The sequence below is a fragment of the Cherax quadricarinatus genome, chromosome 23 (genome assembly GCF_038502225.1).
Source record: "Cherax quadricarinatus isolate ZL_2023a chromosome 23, ASM3850222v1, whole genome shotgun sequence".
NCBI lineage: Eukaryota > Metazoa > Arthropoda > Malacostraca > Decapoda > Parastacidae > Cherax > Cherax quadricarinatus.
The window spans coordinates 8,826,299-8,847,299 of NC_091314.1; the positions used below are offsets into that span (position 1 = coordinate 8,826,299).

At 43.3% G+C, this 21,001-nt stretch overlaps 1 protein-coding gene across 1 annotated transcript in view; it reads right to left on the minus strand.

Annotated features, from left to right (window-relative positions):
• The window catches only part of LOC128685594 (sodium-independent sulfate anion transporter), a 125,244-nt gene that overhangs the window by 27,029 nt on the left and 77,214 nt on the right, over positions 1 to 21,001 (minus strand). The window contains exon 2 of the mRNA XM_070087860.1: positions 13,070 to 13,155. Coding sequence (XP_069943961.1) covers positions 13,070 to 13,155 — 86 coding nt within the window. The remainder of the gene's footprint in view (positions 1 to 13,069; positions 13,156 to 21,001) is intronic.

The following is a 21,001-nucleotide window of genomic DNA, read 5'->3' on the forward strand; positions in this document are numbered from 1 at the left end:
TATGAAGAATTGTTGGAAAACCTCATCAAGGCTTACAAGACCATGGGATGTAACATGTCACTTAAAATCCACTTTCTGGATTTACATTTTGACTTTTCCAGTGAACTGTGGGACAGTTAGTGACGAACATAGTGAAAGGTTTCACCAAGATATTTCAAACATTGGAAAAATGGTACCAGGGTAAATGGGGCACAAGAATGCTTGCAGACTATTGCTGGACACTGACAAGAGATAATTCTTCAGCCCACTATAAGCGTCAAGCAAAAAGGCAGAGAGTAAGTACAGATTACAGTTTAAAACATACTGACACATTGTACGTTATAATGAAATAATCAAATATTACATGTATCGTATCTTTAAACCTATAGCCAATAAGCATATTTCAAGGTGATATTTGGATTCAGGACATGAAAATACATATATCTTTATTTACTACAAGTACACGTACAAGGTATACAGTCCTAGCTGACAACAATGACATACTACTATATAGAAACTCTTGTTATGCTCCGCATTTCGGACAAATTAGGTCAGTGTCCCGGGATGCGACCCACACCAGTCCACTAACACCCAGGTACCCATTTTACTGATGGGGAACATAGACAACAGGTGGAAAGAAACACGTCCAATGTTTCTACTCTGGCTGGGAATCGAACCCAGGTCCTCGCTGTGTGAAGCGAGAGCGTTAGCCACCAGAGCCCTAATTAACTAATCTCATTTAAGAAGCATACAACTCTTCAAAAATTGTTGACCAGTGTTATCGACGTAAAATACATTGTTATATTTTTCTACTGATTTTTTTAAACTTTGCTGTAATGTTTTTAACCTCACTTAGAAATATGTTCTATATAAATGTACATTAGTTTAATTATCTTGTAAATCAATATTATACAAGCTATATTATTTTAGTTAGTTAATGTTGAAAATTTAGGATATTTAACTAGAATGATCCTGTGACATTATTAAAAAAATATTTGAACAACACTGTATTTCAGTTTTGATTCAAACGTTGAATTTGCAGTATATACTGTATATTACTTTTCGAGAGTATTCACAAACTTTAGTAATCTTAGGATTACAATAAACCAGAAACGTTGTTTAATATGACTGGAATATTACTAAGATTTTAAGTTTTAATAAATAATGGTCTGAGTGAATGTGGTCACTAAGTTGTGTTTGCGGAGGGTTGAGTCTTGGCTCCTGTCTTTTAAGGCAAAATGTGTGGTATTATTAGTCCCTGGCTTACTAGAGTATGAGGTGAAGTGTGTCAGCTGTCTTGTGACAGCTAGTTATGCATGTCATGTCCAGGGCTAAGGTTGGTTAATGTGGTTTAAAGCCTATCAACGACATGAGGGGTCATTAAGGCTGCATATCATCTGTTTACCAATCAGAAGAATACTTTAATCTTTAAAATAGGGACTAAAGTAATCTCTCAGTGTATATACACAAGATGGACATGTGACAGAGATATGGATGGACATGTAACACGATAAACACCTATCGGTGTATATCTTGTGACATGTCCATGTGACCACTCATCCAGCCAGTGACCAGACGCAATGGTACCTGACCTGAGAGAGCAATGTGCACATTTACAGAGCTATGCCTGTGTGCACGTAACTTACTTCCTTATTTACCTTCAAACACACTTATTTCATGTTTAGTATTAAACTTCTAACCGTGTAAACAACGAGAAAGTGCACCTGTGTAAATACCCGATATATTCTAGAAGGTAGAAAAGAAAGTTTACACGTATTTGTCCCGGGAGTTAATTAAGCCAAGTGCTGGAGCAACTCTGCGAGAGGCCGCCTCAACCACCAGCTGTGTATTAAACCAAGTGCTGGAGCAACTCTGCGAGAGGCCGCCTCAACCACCAGCTGTGTATTAAACCAAGTGCTGGAGCAACTCTGCGAGAGGCCGCCTCAACCACCAGCTGTGTATTAAACCAAGTGCTGGAGCAACTCTGCGAGAGGCCGCCTCAACCACCAGCTGTGTATTAAACCAAGTGCTGGAGCAACTCTACAAGAGTCCGCCTCAACCACCGGCTTTGTATATATCTTGAAATATACAACTTTCTTCCTGTCCCTCCCATTTGGTTGTATTTTCCTGTGTTATAAAGCCTGTCAGAGCACTAGGGTCATTGAGGCTGCAGATTACCTAGAAATGAACCCAGATGGAGACAAAAACAGGGAAAATCCTGTATATTTCGACCTCGACCTGGGTCCTCTTCAGCAGTGTACCTGAATACCTAAAACAGAGGTAGAAATTACACAAAATATTTTTGTTATATGTGTCTCCGTGTGGGCCGCTGTCCTTATGGCTATAATGACAAATTTATGCTTTAATACGTAACCAGGGACTAAAATAACTTCCTGTGTATATCCCCCTGAGACAATTTAATGTTATTATGCTCAAGGGTTAGGCTGCAATGGCTTGATAAAGCTCATGGAGAGCGAAATGTTGCCACAATAAAAATTAGCATTAGTTGCACATGTGTCCTTGGACCTAACTTGGGCTAGGCTAGTTATCCTAATAGGCTTAAGGTCATTCCTGAGCGTGGTGGATAGGCCTTAAATTTTAACTAACCTTACAAATATAATCAACGATTTATTTTACAAACTCTGATTTATAGTCCAGAGGAACGATGTTAAAAATGTTTATGATAAAATCTCGGTAATTCATCATCAATTTTTTTAGTTTATGAAACCAGCTAAATTTTTCGTAATAAAAAAGTTACAGGCGTTTGGGTCGGATCTATTAATAATTTTTTAACTTGTTAAAATATTTGGTTGCAGTGATTTGGAAAGAAATGTTTTAACACTCTGAATGTAGCAGTGAGCTCATAAACTAGTGGTTTAATACACTAGGTGCAGTAATGAGTTGACTAGTTATGCTTCACACTGTGTATTTTTGTACAGTGTGTGGAAAAGACTATGCATGTTTTTTTTATTTTAACTCCGGACGTCTGCCACCGAGGGAGGGTGACCCGAAAAAAAGAAACACTTTAATCATCACCCACTCCATCACTTTCTTGACAGAGGAGTGCTGATACTTTAGCTCAAACCTGCAAATATGCCCATCCCTCTTCCATGCATCTATGTACACTAAAGTATAAGTACGTACTTGTACGGTGTACAACAAATAAGAAGCTTACTTTAACATAAAGAACAAAAGTGAGAATAGGAGAGACTGAGACAAAGGAGCAGTGGGTGGGTTGTGGTGGGCAGTGGTGGGTTGTGGTGGGCAGTGGTGTGCAGCAGCGGCTGTTTGGTGAGTTAAGACTGGCCTCTCCTCCACTATATTGCTTTTATCTCTCCCTTGAGGATCTACCACTTCTTATTCCTATTCCTTATCCTCCTTCTCCCCTGTCTTCTCTCTCTTCTCCATCCTGCTCCTACATTTCTTCCTCCCCTTTTATTTTCTCGCTCTTCTCCACATCTATTAACCCTCTTTACAGTTTACGTCTCTAGCTGTGGGAGACCAAATTCCACAGAGCCTAACGACACGAGTAACTGTAAGTGTGGATCAATGGTTGACTCGCTACTGGCAAACACTGAATGGGTTGACACGGAGCAAGTATCACAATGGTCAGTAAGTAACACGGGAAGATCCTCATGGAACACTGCTCACCACTTCACATAATTCGCAAAAATCATTTGTACCATCGGAGCTTATATGTAAAATGGCAAATTTTGCGAACACGAAATTATTAAGACACGAAGTATCCGATGTGGAATAATACCTATTGAAGTATGCATGTGTATATTTCAGTAGATATATACACAGGCACATCTCTAAGTGTGTGTGCGTAACTCTCGGTACATACACCTCTAGGTATGTGTCTCACAGTGCATACATACACACGCGCACCTCTAGATATGTACCCCTCATGGGTGTGTATCTCTTTCATTGTATTTACATACAGTGACAGGTGCAAGAGAACCTAGTCAGCGTTCCAATTTGCACGTTTGTTACTGGCTCTTTCTCCACTATCTCAACTCTTCCTAGCGCTCTCTCTCATATATATATATATATATATATATATATATATATATATATATATATATATATATATATATATATATATAAACACTGATCTCTGGCTGAAGGAGACTCGTACCTACGAACCTTGGAACAAGGTACGCAGTGCTTTACCAATCTACCCACACTGGACCAATTCCTTGCATTGTTAATATCTCTAGTAAGGCCGATGCATGCAGGGGATGAGATGAAAAGCTGTAAGCCTTCTCCCTGAAAGCTGGCTGCCTTGGATCAAAGTCTAGCGCAAGCTGGACTCCAAGGTATTGGTCCAGTGTGGGTAGATTGGTAAAGCACTGCGTACCTTGTTCCAAGGTTCGTAGGTTCGAGTCTCCTTCAGCCAGAGATCAGTGTTTGTGTATATTTTGCCTGCTCTTGCGAATTCCTTGCATATATATATATATATATATATATATATATATATATATATATATATATATATATATATATATATATATATATATATATATATATATATATATATATATATATATATATATATATATATATATATATATATATATATATATATATATATATATATATATATATTATATGTTTTGTCTTATTAACTTTTCATTATCTACTCCTTTTACATGTCTCTTCATCTCTCAAATGAAAGTGGTGGTGGGGAGGGGGAGCGGAAAGAGGAAGCTGCAACAGGAAGCTGGAGTAAAAAAGAAACAAAAGCAGTAGCAGAGCAACAAAGAAGATGAATAAAAGGAGGGGGAACACACCCAGCAAGAGGGTGGAGAGGAATAGGGGAAGAAGCAAGAGGAAAAGGAGAATGAAGAGGTAGAAGAAAAGAAAAAGAGGAGGGTTGAATGTGTGGCACACCTGAACATCAAGTTAAGTGTTACCTCGAAGACAGATGAAGAGAAATTAAACATGAATGAGTGTCGAGTTCGTGTACTTCTATGTTGGTGACAGAGAGAGGAGGAGGAGGAGGAGGTTGTGGAGGTGGAGGAAAGGGTGGTGGTAGTGATGAGGGGTGGGGGAGGGTGATTGTGGTGGTGAACGGTGACTGTGGTGGTGAGGAGTGGGGGAGGGTGACTGTGATGTTGAGGGGTGGGGAGGGTGATTGTGGTGGTGAGGGGCGAGGGTGATTGTGGTGAAGGGTGGGGGAGGATGATTGTACTGGTGAGGGGTGAGGGAAGGTGACTGTGGTGGTGAGGGGTGAGGGTGATTGTGAAGGGTGAGGGAGGGTGATTGTAGTGAAGGGTGGGGGAGGGTGATTGTGGTGGTGAGGGAAGGTGATTGTGGTGGTGAAGGGTGAGTGTGATTGTGGTGAAGAGTGGGGGAGGGTGACTGTGGTGGTGAGAGGTGAGGGTGATTGTGGTGGTGAGAGGTGAGGGTGATTGTGGTGGTGAGAGGTGAGGGTGATTGTGGTGGTGAGGGTGATTGTGATGGTGAGGGGCTAGGGTGATTGTGGTGAAGGGCGGGGGAGGGTGATTGTGGTGGTGAGTGTTGAGGGAGGGTGACTGTGGTTAAGGGTGGGGGAGGGTGATTGTGGTGAAGGGTGGGGAGGGTGATTGTGGTGGTGAGGGGGAGGGTAACTGTGGTGGTGAGGGGTGGGGGAGGGTGACTGTGGTGGTGAGGGGGAGGGTGACTGTGGTGGTGAGGGGTGAGGGAAGGTGACTGTGGTGGTGAAGGGTGGGGGAGGGTGACTGTGGTGGTGAAGGGTGGGGGAGGGTGACTGTGGTGGTGAGGGGGAGGGTGATTGTGGTGGTGAGGGGTGGGGAGGGTGACTGTGGTGGTGAGGGGTGGGGAGGGTGACTGTGGTGGTGAGGGGTGGGGAGGGTGACTGTGGTGGTGAAGGGTGGGGAGGGTGACTGTGGTGGTGAAGGGTGGGGAGGGTGACTGTGGTGGTGAAGGGTGGGGAGGGTGACTGTGGTGGTGAGGGGTGGGGAGGGTGACTGTGGTGGTGAGGGGTGGGGAGGGTGACTGTGGTGGTGAAGGGTGGGGGAGGGTGACTGTGGTGGTGAGGGGTGGGGAGGGTGACTGTGGTGAAGGGTGGGGGAGGGTGACTGTGGTGGTGAGGGGTGGGGAGGGTGACTGTGGTGGTGAGGGGTGAGGGAGGGTGATTGTGGTGGTGAAGGGTGGAGGAGGGTGACTGTGGTTGTGAGGGGTGGGGAGGGTGACTGTGGTGGTGAAGGGTGGGGGAGGGTGACTGTGGTGGTGAAGGGTGGGGGAGGGTGACTGTGGTGGTGAAGGGTGAGTGGGGTGGTGAGGGGTGGGGAGGGTGACTGTGGTGGTGAAGGGTGGGGTAGGGTGACTGTGGTGGTGAGGGGTGGGGAGGGTGATTGTGGTGGTGAGGGGTGGGGGAGGGTGACTGTGGTGGTGAAGGGTGGGGAGGGTGACTATGGTGGTGAAGGGTGACTGTGGTGGTGAAGGGTTGGGGAGGGTGACTGTGGTGGTGAGGGGTGGGGTGGGTGACTGTGGTGGTGAAGGGTGGGGGAGGGTGACTGTGGTGGTGAGGGGTGGGGAGGGTGACTGTGGTGGTGAAGGGTGGGGGAGGGTGACTGTGGTGGTGAAGGGTGGGGGAGGGTGACTGTGGTGGTGACGGGGGGGGGAGGGTGACTGTGGTGGTGATGGGTGGGGGAGGGTGACTGTGGTGGTGAAGGGTGGGGGAGGGTGACTGTGGTGGTGAGGGGTGGGGAGGGTGACTGTGGTGGTGAAGGGTGGGGGAGGGTGACTGTGGTGGTGATGGGTGGGGAGGGTGACTGTGGTGGTGAGGGGTGGGGAGGGTGACTGTGGTGGTGAAGGGTGGGGGTGGGTGACTGTGGTGGTGAAGTGTGGGGGAGGGTGATTGTGGTGGTGAGGGGTGGGGGAGGGTGATTGTGGTGGTGAAGGGTGGGGGAGGGTGACTGTGGTGGTGAAGGGTGGGGGAGGGTGATGGTGGTGAAGGGTGGGGGAGGGTGATTGTGGTGGTGAGGGGTGGGGGAGGGTGATTGTGGTGGTGAAGGGTGGGGGAGGGTGATTGTGGTGGTGAGGGGATTGTGGTGGTGAGGGTGAGGGTGAGTTTGGTGGTGAAGGGTGGGGGAGGGTGACTGTGGTGGTGAGGGGTGGGGGAGGGTGACTGTTGTGGTGAAGGGTGGGGGAGGGTGATTGTGGTGGTGAAGGGTGGGGGAGGGTGACTGTGGTGGTGGTGGTGAGGGGTGAGGGTGACTGTGGTGGTGAAGGGTAGGGTGGGGGAGAGTGATTGTGGTGGTGAAGGGTGGGGGAGGGTGATTGTGGTGAGGGGTGGGGGAGGGTGATTGTGCTGGTGAAGGGTGGGGGAGGGTGATTGTGGTGGTGAGGGGTGGGGGAGGGTGATTGTGGTGGTGAAGGGTGGGGGAGGGTGACTGTGGTGGTGAAGGGTGGGGGAGGGTGATTGTGGTGGTGACGGGTGGGGGAGGGTGATTGTGGTGATGAGGGGTGGGGGAGGGTGATTGTGGTGGTGAAGGGTGGGGGAGGGTGATTGTGGTGGTGAAGGGTGGGGGAGGGTGACGGTGGTGGTGAAGGGTGGGGGAGGGTGATTGTGGTGGTGAGGGGTGGGGGAGGGTGATTGTGGTGGTGAAGGGTGGGGGAGGGTGACTGTGGTGGTGAGGGGTGGAGAGGGTGACTGTGGTGGTGAGGGGTGGGGAGGGTGACTGTGGTGGTGAAGGGTGGGGGAGGGTGACTGTGGTGGTGAGGGGTGGGGAGGGTGACTGTGGTGGTGAGGGGTGGGGAGGGTGACTGTGGTGGTGAGGGGTGGGGAGGGTGACTGGGGTGGTGAGGGGTGGGGAGGGTGACTGTGGTGGTGAGGGGTGGGGGAGGGTGACTGTGGTGGTGAAGGGTGGGGGAGGGTGACTGTGGTGGTGAAGGGTGGGGGAGGGTGATTGTGGTGGTGAAGGGTGGGGGTGGGTGACTGTGGTGGTGAAGTGTGGGGGAGGGTGACTGTGGTGGTGAGGGGTGGGGAGGGTGACTGTTTTGGTGAAGGGTGGGGGAAGGTGACTGTGGTGGTGAGGGGTGGGGGAGGGTGACTGTGGTGGTGAGGGGTGGGGGAGGGTGACTGTGGTGGTGAGGGGTGGGGAGGGTGACTGTGGTGGTGAAGGGTGACTGTGGTGGTGAGGGGTGGGGAGGGTGACTGTGGTGGTGAGGGGTGGGGGAGGGTGACTGTGGTGGTGAGGGGTGGGGGAGGGTGACTGTGGTGGTGAGGGGTGGGGGAGGGTGACTGTGGTGGTGAGGGGTGGGGGAGGGTGACTGTGGTGGTGAGGGGTGGGGGAGGGTGACTGTGGTGGTGAAGGGTGGGGGAAGGTGACTGTGGTGGTGAGGGGATGATGCTGTTGGTTAATGGGAGATGGATAAGGAAATCCTGGAAAAAAAAGTCAAATTTGCTTGTAGTGAGACAGTGTGTTGGCTAACTTAACCTAACTTAACCTAACCTTACCAAACTTTTTTCTGTTACTTAATTTTCTTATACCGGAGGTGGTGGCGGAGGTAATGGTTGGAATGACAGAGAGAATACTGGTGGTGGTAATAATGGGGAAGGGGGTGGTGGAGACAGTGGGAGAGGGGGTGGTTGAGACAGTGGGAGGGGGTGGAGACAGTGGGGGGGGGGGGGCAGACCGTTGGAAGGGGTCTCAGGAGGGATGATGCTGGAAGACTTAAAATTTAAAGGGACATAAATTCAGCAGTTTATATTCCAGTCAGCTAGCGACCCCCTTTGTTAATTTAATATTATAAGAACGTGAAGTATATCAAGAGAACGTGAAGTATATTAAGAGAACGTGAAGTATATTAAGAGAACGTGAACTATATCAAGAGAACGTGAAGTATATCAAGAGAACGTGAAGTATATCAAGAGAACGTGAAGTATATTAAGAGAACGTGAACTATATCAAGAGAACGTGAAGTATATCAAGAGAACGTGAAGTATATCAAGAGAACGTGAAGTATATCAAGAGAACGTAAAGTATATCAAGAGAACGTGAAGTATATTAAGAGAACGTGAAGTATATCAAGAGAACGTGAAGTATATTAAGAGAACGTGAAGTATATCAAGAGAACGTAAAGTATATCAAGAGAACGTGAAGTATATTAAGAGAACGTGAAGTATATCAAGAGAACGTGAAGTATATTAAGAGAACGTGAAGTATATCAAGAGAACGTGAAGTATATTAAGAGAACGTGAAGTATATCAAGAGAACGTGAAGTATATCAAGAGAACGTGAAGTATATCAAGAGAACCTGAAGTATATCAAGAGAACGTGAAGTATATCAAGAGAACGTGAAGTATATTAAGAGAACGTGAAGTATATCAAGAGAACGTAAAGTATATCAAGAGAACGTGAAGTATATCAAGAGAACGTGAAGTATATCAAGAGAACGTGAAGTATATCAAGAGAACGTAAAGTATATCAAGAGAACGTGAAGTATATCAAGAGAACGTAAAGTATATCAAGAGAACGTGAAGTATATCAAGAGAACCTGAAGTATATCAAGAGAACGTGAAGTATATCAAGAGAACGTGAAGTATATCAAGAGAAAGTGAAGTATATTAAGAGAACGTGAACTATATCAAGAGAACGTGAACTATATCAAGAGAACGTGAACTATATCAAGAGAACGTGAAGTATATCAAGAGAACGTGAAGTATATCAAGAGAACGTGAAGTATATCAAGAGAACGTGAACTATATCAAGAGAACGTGAAGTATATCAAGAGAACGTGAACTATATCAAGAGAACGTGAACTATATCAAGAGAACGTGAACTATATCAAGAGAACGTGAAGTATATCAAGAGAACGTGAAGTATATCAAGAGAACGTGAACTATATCACGAGAACGTGAAATATACCAAGAGAACGTGAAATATATCAAAACCCGAAATTAATCAAGGGAACGTGAAACCTATTAGAATGTAAAATATATTAGAACGTAAAATACATCAAGAGAATATGAAATATACTGAATATAATAGACCCAGGGAACGTAAAGTATTTTTCAGTTCGAATATGAAATACATTAGAGAGAACGTGAGTTTGAGAAACTAGATCTTTGTTTTTTTGAGCAGGGTGAAGCAAGAGTTGAGAGAGAGAGAGAGAGAGGGAGAGAGAGAGAGAGAGGAGGGAGAGAGAGAGAGAGAGAGAGGGAGGGGGAGCGACAGGCTTATCCGCGGATTACTGCCAGAAGAAAAAAATATGCTTATGTATATACCAGAGCTAAAATATTTCGCGTGGAGCCGAGATGATACGATAATTGAAATTTGGACTATGATGGATGAGTGGAGGGTGAGTGTGTGAGGCCGTGCTTGTGAGGCCGTGCTGGTGAGGTTGTGCTGGTGAGGCCGTACTGGTGAGGCCGTACTGGTGAGGCCGTACTGGTGAGGCCGTACTGGTGAGGCCGCACTGGTGAGGCCGTACTGGTGAGGCCGTACTGGTGAGGCCGTACTGGTGAGGCCGTACTGGTGAGGCCGAACTGGTGAGGCCAAACTGGTGAGGCCGTACTGGTGAGGCCGTGCTGGTGAGGCCTTACTGGTGAGGCCTTACTGGTGAGGCCGTACTGGTGAGGCCGTACTGGTGAGGCCGTGCTGGTGAGGCCGGGCTGGTGAGGTTGTGCTGGTGAGGCCGTACTGGTGAGGCCATGCTGGTGAGGCCGTACTGGTGAGGCCGTACTGGTGAGGCCGTACTGGTGAGGCCGTACTGGTGAGGCCGTACTGGTGAGGCCGAACTGGTGAGGCCAAACTGGTGAGGCCGTACTGGTGAGGCCGTGCTGGTGAGGCCGTACTGGTGAGGCCGTACTGGTGAGGCCGTACTGGTGAGGCCGTACTGGTGAGGCCGTACTGGTGAGGCCGTACTGGTGAGGCCGTACTGGTGAGGCCGTACTGGTGAGGCCGTACTGGTGAGGCCGTACTGGTGAGGCCGTACTGGTGAGGCCGTACTGGTGAGGCCGTGCTGGTGAGGCCGTACTGGTGAGGCCGTGCTGGTGAGGCCGTGCTGGTGAAGTCATGGTCACCCACCTTACAACCTGGTCGCTACCACTCACCACTGAATCACCAACACCAGTTATAACACCTTAATAATAATAATAATAATAATAATAATAATAATAAATAATACTATTACTACTACTATTAATAATAATAGCTACGACCACAATAAAAACTGATATTATAACAATAGTAAAAATAATAATTATGTATTTAAGTCTTCAAAATTTCTAAGTGTTCAAAGTCCTGAAGAAAAATATATATGCTATACTTCAGCTATCACAGCATATATACACCGAGATGTGTATTTCTCTCGACGTATATATGTGTTGAAAGTTGATTTTAATCCCTATTTAAAGTATTAAAAGTATTTTTGTCTGATGGTAGAGGTTACGTGCAGCCTCCACTGCCTTAGTGTAGTCAATAGGCTTTAAAAACCTCATTAACTAACTCAACCATTAGCTATTTAATAACTCATATATTCTCTGAACCGCCTTTCATTTCTTCAGTTTAGCTAAATAACTGGCGCTGTAATAATGTCTACGCATGCGAGTTTGGTGATTTTCCTTGTAATTAAGACTTTAAAATGCACGTATAAACTACCACCTCCATCGATAATTATTTTTTTATTTTATTTTTACATTATTATTATTATTATTATTATTATTATTATTATTATTATTATTATTATTATTAAACATTATCTGGTACTGTGCGGTGTGGTAACACTTGACGCTGTTCCAGCTCACAGACATTTTTTTAGAATTATTAAATAAAACGTGGCGTGCGGATACTTTTTTTTTCCCAACACTGATACCTACAGCAGGTCTGAAGTTTTTACACATCGGCAGTTTGCCCAGAATATACCTTCCAAAAGGACTGAAGTTTCCAACCCATTTGCATAACAATTTTTCCCGCATGCTATCTACAGCAGTCAGCTAACACACAGGTACCCAGTTTTCCTGATAAATGGGCAGGGGCAACAGAAGCATAAGGAAAGCTTACCCAGGCATTTCGTTGACCTGAGAGGTTCTAACCCAGGATCCACAGACTATGATAAATGACTCATGGACTATAAAGAAAATATTGGTTCCTACAACAGATACTACGAGGCACCACTGCCAAATTTCATAGCAAATCTTTTCTTAGTATTAAAATGGAATACAGATGAAATTTTAAGGCATTTGTCTGGAAATTATATTGCGGAAAAAATAGTATAAGCTATCCCCTGACGGGGATAGCTTATACTGCTGAATAATTAATCGTTCAATCTCAGTAATTGGCGAGCTGAACGAGGAATTCGAGAAAGAGGCACTACTCACACCTGGGCCAACCTGTGTGGCACTCTGGTACTCCTTTCCACCCCCCAGCACACACATAATACACATATACAACCCAGTATACACACACACGTGTGTCTGAATACCAACCACAGTTGACACAGCACCAAATATATACTACCCCCCCCCCACATACACTTTAAAATCAAACATAATAATGCCCAGGAGGCTAGGAACTACTCCAGTGATTAAGAGAGTAATTCCGCCCAGGAGCTGGAGCAAGCCACTGTGGCCACAATATTTGGTGCGTAAAGAATCAATCCATTAGGCTGAGGGAAAACCCCTAGTAAGCGAAACATCCCCTAAATAAAAAATTCCCTAAGTTGCTTACGTCTTTTTTATACAATTATAGGTACTATTTACCATATTTATTTTAAAGTTAAAAAAAATGTTATGTCATTAGCCCCTGAATCCATTATGTAAGGCCACTAACGTCATATTCTACGCCATTAACCGTATTTTTATTTTCCAAGCTAAAAGCTCGTCTCTGGTTGCCAGGAAAAAGACATGAGTTTAGATCGTAAACTTGACTCACGGGGGATATATGAGCAGGTCTCGCAGAATATATGAAGGAGGTATGAGGATGTATAGCCGGGGGTCATGGAGGATATATGAACTGGGTTAGTGAAAGAGAGAAAATGAGAAAGAATGAGAGAGAGAAAATGAGAACTTTGAGGACGGAGGCAGCAGAAGACAAGTGGGCGCAGCTCTACCATTAAAGAGAATAAGAGTACTCACCTTGATGTTGAAGGCGACTCCTCCAGGAGGTCTGGGAGCATCCCCCTCCAGCGCCACCACTGTACTGCGGTATACTGCGTCCTCCCCTGCAACACACAAACCTCCGTTGCATTTATTTTGTCGGGAGAACCATGAAAATTTCTTCTGGCGAGGGTTTTAAGACATGTGAAAGACTCGCTCACTGGAACTTTTGGTGATCAAGTCTTTATTCTGACAACGTTTGACTCAGTGTTGTGCTTTAAAGTCATCATTAAACAAAACGTCAGAATAAAACCTTTCTCTGAAAACTTTGTCACACTTGACGGTATTATTTACCTGTCGACGGACCCACAGCGTAATGTTTTAGTTTAACAAATATTTCTTGTTTTAAAAATACACGAAAGGAAACACTATGACTAATTAGAAAACTTTTCTGTTCTTGGACCGAAACATTTTATAGGTTCTAGGACTGAAATGTATCCTAATAAATGTCCTAGTGTGTGCTCACGTGTTCTTAAAACCCACTCCTAGGTAATAATCACCAAGGTTTTTAACACAAACATTTCTCTAACACCAGTTTATATTACCTTACTGCTTTATTATCTCACAATTCTATATTCTTGCCTACTCACTTCTACCAGCTGTATTATGTTACATCTCTGCGGTACACTATTAGTATATTCACCTAGAAACGCAAAGCATGTGTCACATAAAACCTGGGGAATGAGACATAATCTGGACTGATCTGAGGAAACTTTCGATGGCTCTTTTACCCATGTAGCCCGGTCTGAGGTTTAGGTTTTCTAGCTGACGATGTCGTTCCAGACCATGGAGCTGAACTCTTCTCCAGGATGAGGGACTGACCACCTCAAATGCTTTTTCTCCAAAGTTGATGGACTGATTACATCATCTTTAATTCACTACTACACCTGCTCCCTCTATATTTGACTGAAGAAGCCTGCTGTGTGGACGAAACGTTTCATCAATAAAGATACCCCAACTGTTGCACATGTGTCTTAATCTTCAAGAAAGTTTATGCTAGCGGCCCGCAAATCCACACAGCCCGGTTGATCCGGCACTTATAGGAGAAAGTCGTCCAGATTCTTGGAAACTAGGGTTTTTTGGAATGTACACTCAATTGTTATACTCATTTGTTATACTCATTTGTTCTTATTGTTATTCTTAACTTCTGTCTTCGTTGCGGCAGTATTTCTGATAACTGCTGGCAGTAGGGTGAAGAGTCTCGGACTATTACGAGCACAGGTAAAGAATGGCCTGTGAGACCTGGTCGTAATGGGAATTGGAGCAAACAAAACTTAGCAGTAGACTATAATGTATATTTTGCCTTCACCCACTATATACAGATATGTACACTATGCATAGATAGAATAATAAGTGTACACCACGGTGACAGATGGCAAAGCAGAAGCCAGAGGGAGTGCACCGTACTCAACCAGCAGTTAGGCAAGTCTGCCAATGCTTACTGCAAGTGAACCACATTGCTTCAGCTTTGGCGGGCTTGTCTGTGATTGGTCAATGAACCAAGGTATTGATTTAACGATGGGTACCCTAAAGATCGTTAAACCCTTAGCACCCGGTTCGTTGGTTGAGAGGCAGCCTATATGGGAGTGTGACATACGCCGAATAAATTGCAACATACTATTTGCATGCTACACGGACCAAAAATGTTGATACAGTATATTGTCCCGTAGTTCGATTTCTAGCGCACTCAGCTCACACACTGAAGTCCGGGATTTGAATCTCCTCCTGTACGGCTGAAAAACATTAGGGACATGTTTCCATAAGACACCTACTATCCCTGTTCACCCATCAGTTTAAAATGGGTACCTGGGAGTTAGTCGACTGGTGTGGGTCACATCCTGGGATAAAACTGATCTAATTTGCCCGAAATGCAAATTACATTCACTTGTTAGAAGAGGAATGAGGGGAGACATGATCGAAGTGTATAAGTGGAAGATGGGTATTAATAAAGGGGATATTAATAAGGTCTTTAGGATGTCTCTCCAAGAGAGAACCCGCAGTAATGGATTTAAATTAGACAAGTTTAGATTTAGAAAGGACATAGGAAAGTGTGGAAAAAGACACTTATGTACAGTTCAGGACATTTATTAAAGGAAACGTTTCGCCACGAGTGGCTTCTTCAGTCCTAATGCAGAGAAAACTAAGAAAACGCATACATATAGTGGCAGGAGTCAGGTGAAGTGGCGCGTGGGTAGAGGTGGTAGTAGTAGTAGTAGTAGTGGAACTAAGGAGGTGAGGCTAGAATGGGACCTGCTGACATCATGTAACAGCAGTTCCCAGGATGGGTAATATCCTCTTGATTCGTAATTCTGAAATACTGTAACTACCGGATTTTTGCTTTATAGTGTTACTGACAGTGATTAGTGCAGCTTCAATGCATTTTCTCCGTCTTAAGTCGTCTTCTTTAATCACGTGGCGAAACGTTTCCTTTCATAAATGTCGTGAACTGTACATAAGTGTCTTTTTCCACATCTTGTCGGTATCACCATACCATTTCCTCACACAGGAAAGTATTGGTTTGGAAATAGGGTAGTTGATGAGTGGAACAGTCTGCCTAGTTGGGTTATTGAGGCTAGGACTTTGGGTAGTTTCAAATTTAGGCTGGATAAATATATGAGTGAGAGGGGTTGGATTTGATTGGGACTTGCAAATGAGTGGATAGAATTATCAGAGATTATTTCTTGGGTAGCATTGAAAATTGGGTTCGGCAAATGTTTTGTTAGTGGGATGGATTGTAAAGGACCTGCCTAGTATGGGCCAACAGGCCTGCTGCAGTGATCCTCCTTTCTTATGTTCTTATAACAAGGGGCTTTCTATATAGTAGTATGTCATTGATGTCAGCTAGGCCTGTATACCATGTATATGTACTTGTAGTAAATAGATATTATGATTATTAATTGCGCTCATGGCCAAAGCCCCTGCTCCTCGATGGGTTTATTCTACATTTTCTCCCATATATTTCACCCCATTAAGTTTCCATAACAGTACGTAAGTTAGCATAAAGACTCTTGAGTATGTTCCACACACATTTAATACTATCAAGAATTTCTGTATTCTCTGTTCAAGAGAGAACAAATCAAGTGCTTTGAGGCATTCCCAGCAGTTCAGATATTTATTGCTTCTGTGCGGGCAGTATACGGCCTCCGTATATTTTCCAGCTCTGCTATCTCTCCTGCCTTGAAAGGTAATGAGCACAGAACAATGTTCAAGTCGTGAGAACATTATTGGTTGGAAAATTACCATTACCGGAGTAGTTGTTTTTCCTGTTTTGAAAGTTCTCGTAATTTACCCTGTCATTTTCTTATTGCTGCATTTACGTTACTGAGTTCTCCAAATGATAGGGTAACTAATTCATTAGAACAAGAGCCTCTCGCCAGTATCAAGGTTCCCTCACCCACCTTGGAAGGGTCCTTACATGTTACATCCAGCAAGACAGAAATCCCACACAAAGGCTAACAGTTCTTTTAGTATGCATAAAATTAAGGTAAGAATGAGGATATAAATTCTGCTTCACATTTCCTGCTAAAGACTCGACGTAAAGCAATGACACGTCGTCAAACAACCTTTAATTGAGACAACGTTTAACTCGACAGAGTGAAACGTAGTCCAAATAAAATCTTGTTCTTTAACTTATTATTTTCTCATTACTGTTGGCAGCAGGCCATTGAAATGAAGAGTCAACGTAATCTAAGTTTCACCATGAATATGTTAAAACTTTGAGTATAGATTAAGCTAACTAGCAAGTCTACAATGAACTGACACACCAAAAGGGTAAAAGTCTATCATACTAACAAAGTAACCAGCTTATTAACAGTTGTGACAAGCATGAAAATTTAGTTTCCTAACACTAAGAAGGAAGCTTGAAAGTGCTTACCAAGAGGCTAGACAATAAAGCATTTATGTACTGCTTAGGTATGGTTACACAGACGATAGGCAAAGCCTAGCTTATATACACGGTTAAAAATGAGTTACACAAATGGTACACAAGAAAGACTAGTGAATATTCATTTTAGACAGTTACAGACCCTAGACAAGAAAGCCTAGCGTTTATTCACTGTTTAGATAATTACATAGGCTAAACAAGAAACCCTATCTATATTCACACAAGGAAGGAATCCTGCATCATGTCTAGTGGACCGTGCTAGGCAGGTCTAACTCGCACTCGCTCATGTGATTGTTCAACCTATATTTAAAGATACAGATGACAGGGGGAGAAAGTCTAGCGTATATATATTCACTGGTCAGATACAGTTGCATATGCAAGGAGAGAAAACCAAGGGTATATTCATTTTAAATATATGTAGTTATGAACATTAAAATGGTATAAAATACCGACAGATTGTTAGGTAAGACACATATGCAACAGTTAGGTATCTTTATTTCGAAACGTTCAATCTGTCAGACACTGCAACACAAGGGTATCTTGGTACAGACCTGGAATCAACTTCGACTACCTCTACTAGTGAGAGCGGCTGCATTTGAGAGGGACCTGACCTCCCAACATCTGCGTTCTACTAGTGACCTGTCTCACCTCCTGGCGCTATATAAGGCTCCATCCTGTCACTTCAACTCCATATTGTTTCAAACTTTGGAACAATGCTCTTCTCCAGACTGAAGGACTGACCACCTCAAAACTTTAAGGGTGATGGACTGATTACATCGTCTTCAAGTCTCTTCTGCTTCTATCAACTTTTCTGTACTCGACTGAAGAAGCCTACTGTGTAGGCGAAACGTTTCGAAATAAAGATACCTAACTGTTGCATATGTGTCTTACCTAACAACACATATGTAGTTATGTTGGACAAAATAAGCCTGTGATATTTTCTTTATAACGTTTTACTCCTGGGTAGCAGGTAAGCTTAACTAAACCTTCTAAAGTAAACCCAGCTGCCTTCCAGTTTTCCTTGCTTTATTTAACTTTACCTCACGACGAGGGTAAATATCCACCAGAAATATCTTTAGACACTACTTACACAACACTCGCACAATATTCAAGATATTTTAATAAATTCCCTTTCATGACTCTGGAATTGTACTTATGTCGCTATATATTGTTACACACTGATGCGTACTATAATATTCCAGGTGAACAGTGACAGTAAGTGTAACTGAGACCTGACTAGTAATATGTACTGTAGTGGTAATAACACTTGTCTTAATATATGTGTTATTACCACTACAGTACATGTTACTGTTTAACTGTTTAGGGTTTCACGGGGATATAAGATATGTTTATTATTTACCACTTTCCTGATACTTAAATCATAACTCTGAAATACATATATATTAATACTATGAACTGACATTACTTGATTAAATCTGAAGACAGAAGTTAAAAACTGAAGTGCTTTTATATTTTAAGCAAATGTAGAATAATTTAATATAGAGGCCAGTAAATTTTTAAAAACCTAGTTTAAAAACATCGGACGTTTGCCGTAGACTTTAAAAAATAATTTTTAAGACATTTATGAGCAACTATGTATTGGAAGACACAGCGAACCTTCAAGAGAATATAAATCAAGTCTTCCAGTAAACTTCAGACAACAACGACGAAGACAAGTTTCAGTTGCTTCATTATGGAAGAAAAGAAGAAATAAACACTAATGTCTACTCCTAGATCTGACTAAACAGTTTCTTCTTCATTTATCTGTAATAACTCATGGTATTTTATGTATTGTTTATTTGTGTGAAGCTCGCAGCCAGTCACCAGAAGTAGGAATTTTTGCTAAGCACCATTTTTTTTCTCTCTTTCCATTCCTAATTACATATATCTGACCTCAGTAACGGTGCAATATATTGCCTCTGACCTAAGTCATGTTTTAAAACAGAACAGTGATACTGACTCGCATGCTAGCTGATACCAACAATTAAAATAATATTCACGGGAAGGCGCACCTAGGAACTCACCTGTGAAGGATACGCAAAATCAAGTCCATTGTGGACATTTTTTTTTCCCTGAATTTAGTGTGTAAATATGGAACAATGTAATATTGTTTAAAAAATGTATTGTTGGTGTGACTTTTGGAAAAAAATCTATCCATGAGAGACTCAACACACAGGTTGGGGGGGGGGGAAGTGCGTCGAAATATGGCGTAGTATAAAACAACTGGAGAATGTAACAGAGAAAAAATCCAGGTTAATCACGCCCGATAAGGAATGTATCGGCATGAATGGAGGACTATGACATAAGTAAACGTCACGGGTTCCTGTAATTGTGAAATTTAAGAGTGACTCAACTACAATATAATATAAAGAGACGATGCATCGTCTGGTAAGGTAACACACATATATATGAGCAATATTGGTCAAGCTCTAGTTAGGGAAGAGTTAGGATGTGGGACCCAAGTAATATTTGGGTACGTGTTCATCAAATTTTGTATATATAATGATGCACTTATTATGCAATATAAAACTGATATATATGTAATATTTTCACATTTTCTATATGCATTCTTCTATAAATGTGTATATTTTGTGGACCAAACCACTAATTAGCAAAGTCAGGTCATTAATAATCCATATTCAGTCCACAGACATAATTTACCATTGTTACCGGTTTAAATAATTCATAACTATTTAAAGGTCCAGCTTATGTGAATGTTGAATGAGTGGGTGGGTATCAAAGGACCCCAATGGAAATTAAAGGACCCCAATGGAAATAAGTCACTCTGACTTTTTTGGGTTATCCTAGGTTCTCTACACATATGCTGCTATGTATGATAATTCTATGTAACTGTATTTGTGTATACCTGAATAAACTTACTTACTTACTTAAGGAGGGTTACTGTTGCCACTCAGTGCCCCTAAAATCCTACCCATCTCATAGGTACAACTAATATCAATAAGTGTTATGTTAGCTTATGCTAACCTTCCTATGGTGTAGAAATATACCTAGTTGGATGAATCTTATTGAAGCTAGCTGGCCCAGTGGCTAACGCGACGGTCTGGAGTTTTGAGACTCTCTGGCCGCGGGTTCAAACCCCACCCGTGGTATGGTTTGGTGTGTTATGTCTGTTTCAGTTGTGTCCTCCCCAAATCACGTGTGTGTAATAATTCAGGACTCTTCCTGTAAACTTCATACACAATTTCTGACATCCATTACTCCAAAGTCAGTTGTTTGTCATTTCTGAGTTTCTGCATCCAATTTAGGTCCTATAATTAAGGTAATCTAGCCTCTAGGTCGAGCAAAATACTTTTTAGCCCAGTCCATCTTTCCAAGTCAAGTGAAATAGCTCTATTAACCAACTGCTAATGGAAAAAGAATGGATTGAAGATGAAGACACAAGTTGTAAAACTAGCTTTTATCGAGACAGCGTTTCGCTCTGTGTAGAGCTTTAAAAACACAAGAAAATAAGAATGAAAGAACACTGCAGCAAGCCTACTGGCCCATGCTAGGCAAGTCCAGCTCACACTCAACCACACCCACTTCACGTAGCGTCCAACCTATATTTAGAACTACCCAAGTTCTCGCCTCAATGACAACACCTGGGAGCTCTACAACTCTAACACAAGTCATGACTTAAGTTCTAAACAGAGAAAGGTTAGCCAGTAAAAGGCGATTCTGTAACTTTTGTCTGTTCTCATCTGCAATACGCAATTTCAGCCAGCAGGGGATTAAGAGAGGCTCCTTCCCCTCTATCTTCAGCAGGAAAAAAAAAGAGTTGGCAATTACAGGAAATCCCTGTGTTTATTTTCCCCTGCAGTGACTGGTATTTGAGGCAAGCAAACCGGAGTCTTTACAGTGCATTTAGTTTAACGCTGAGTGAGTGTGGAATCTGTGGCAGCCACGGCAAACCTTTAAGCTGGAGAATATCTGTTTAATTTACTCTATATACAGACGAATTACCCCCTTGGTAGTAATAATTACATTATCAGTAAGATTACTATTAATATTATCATTACTAGCTTGAA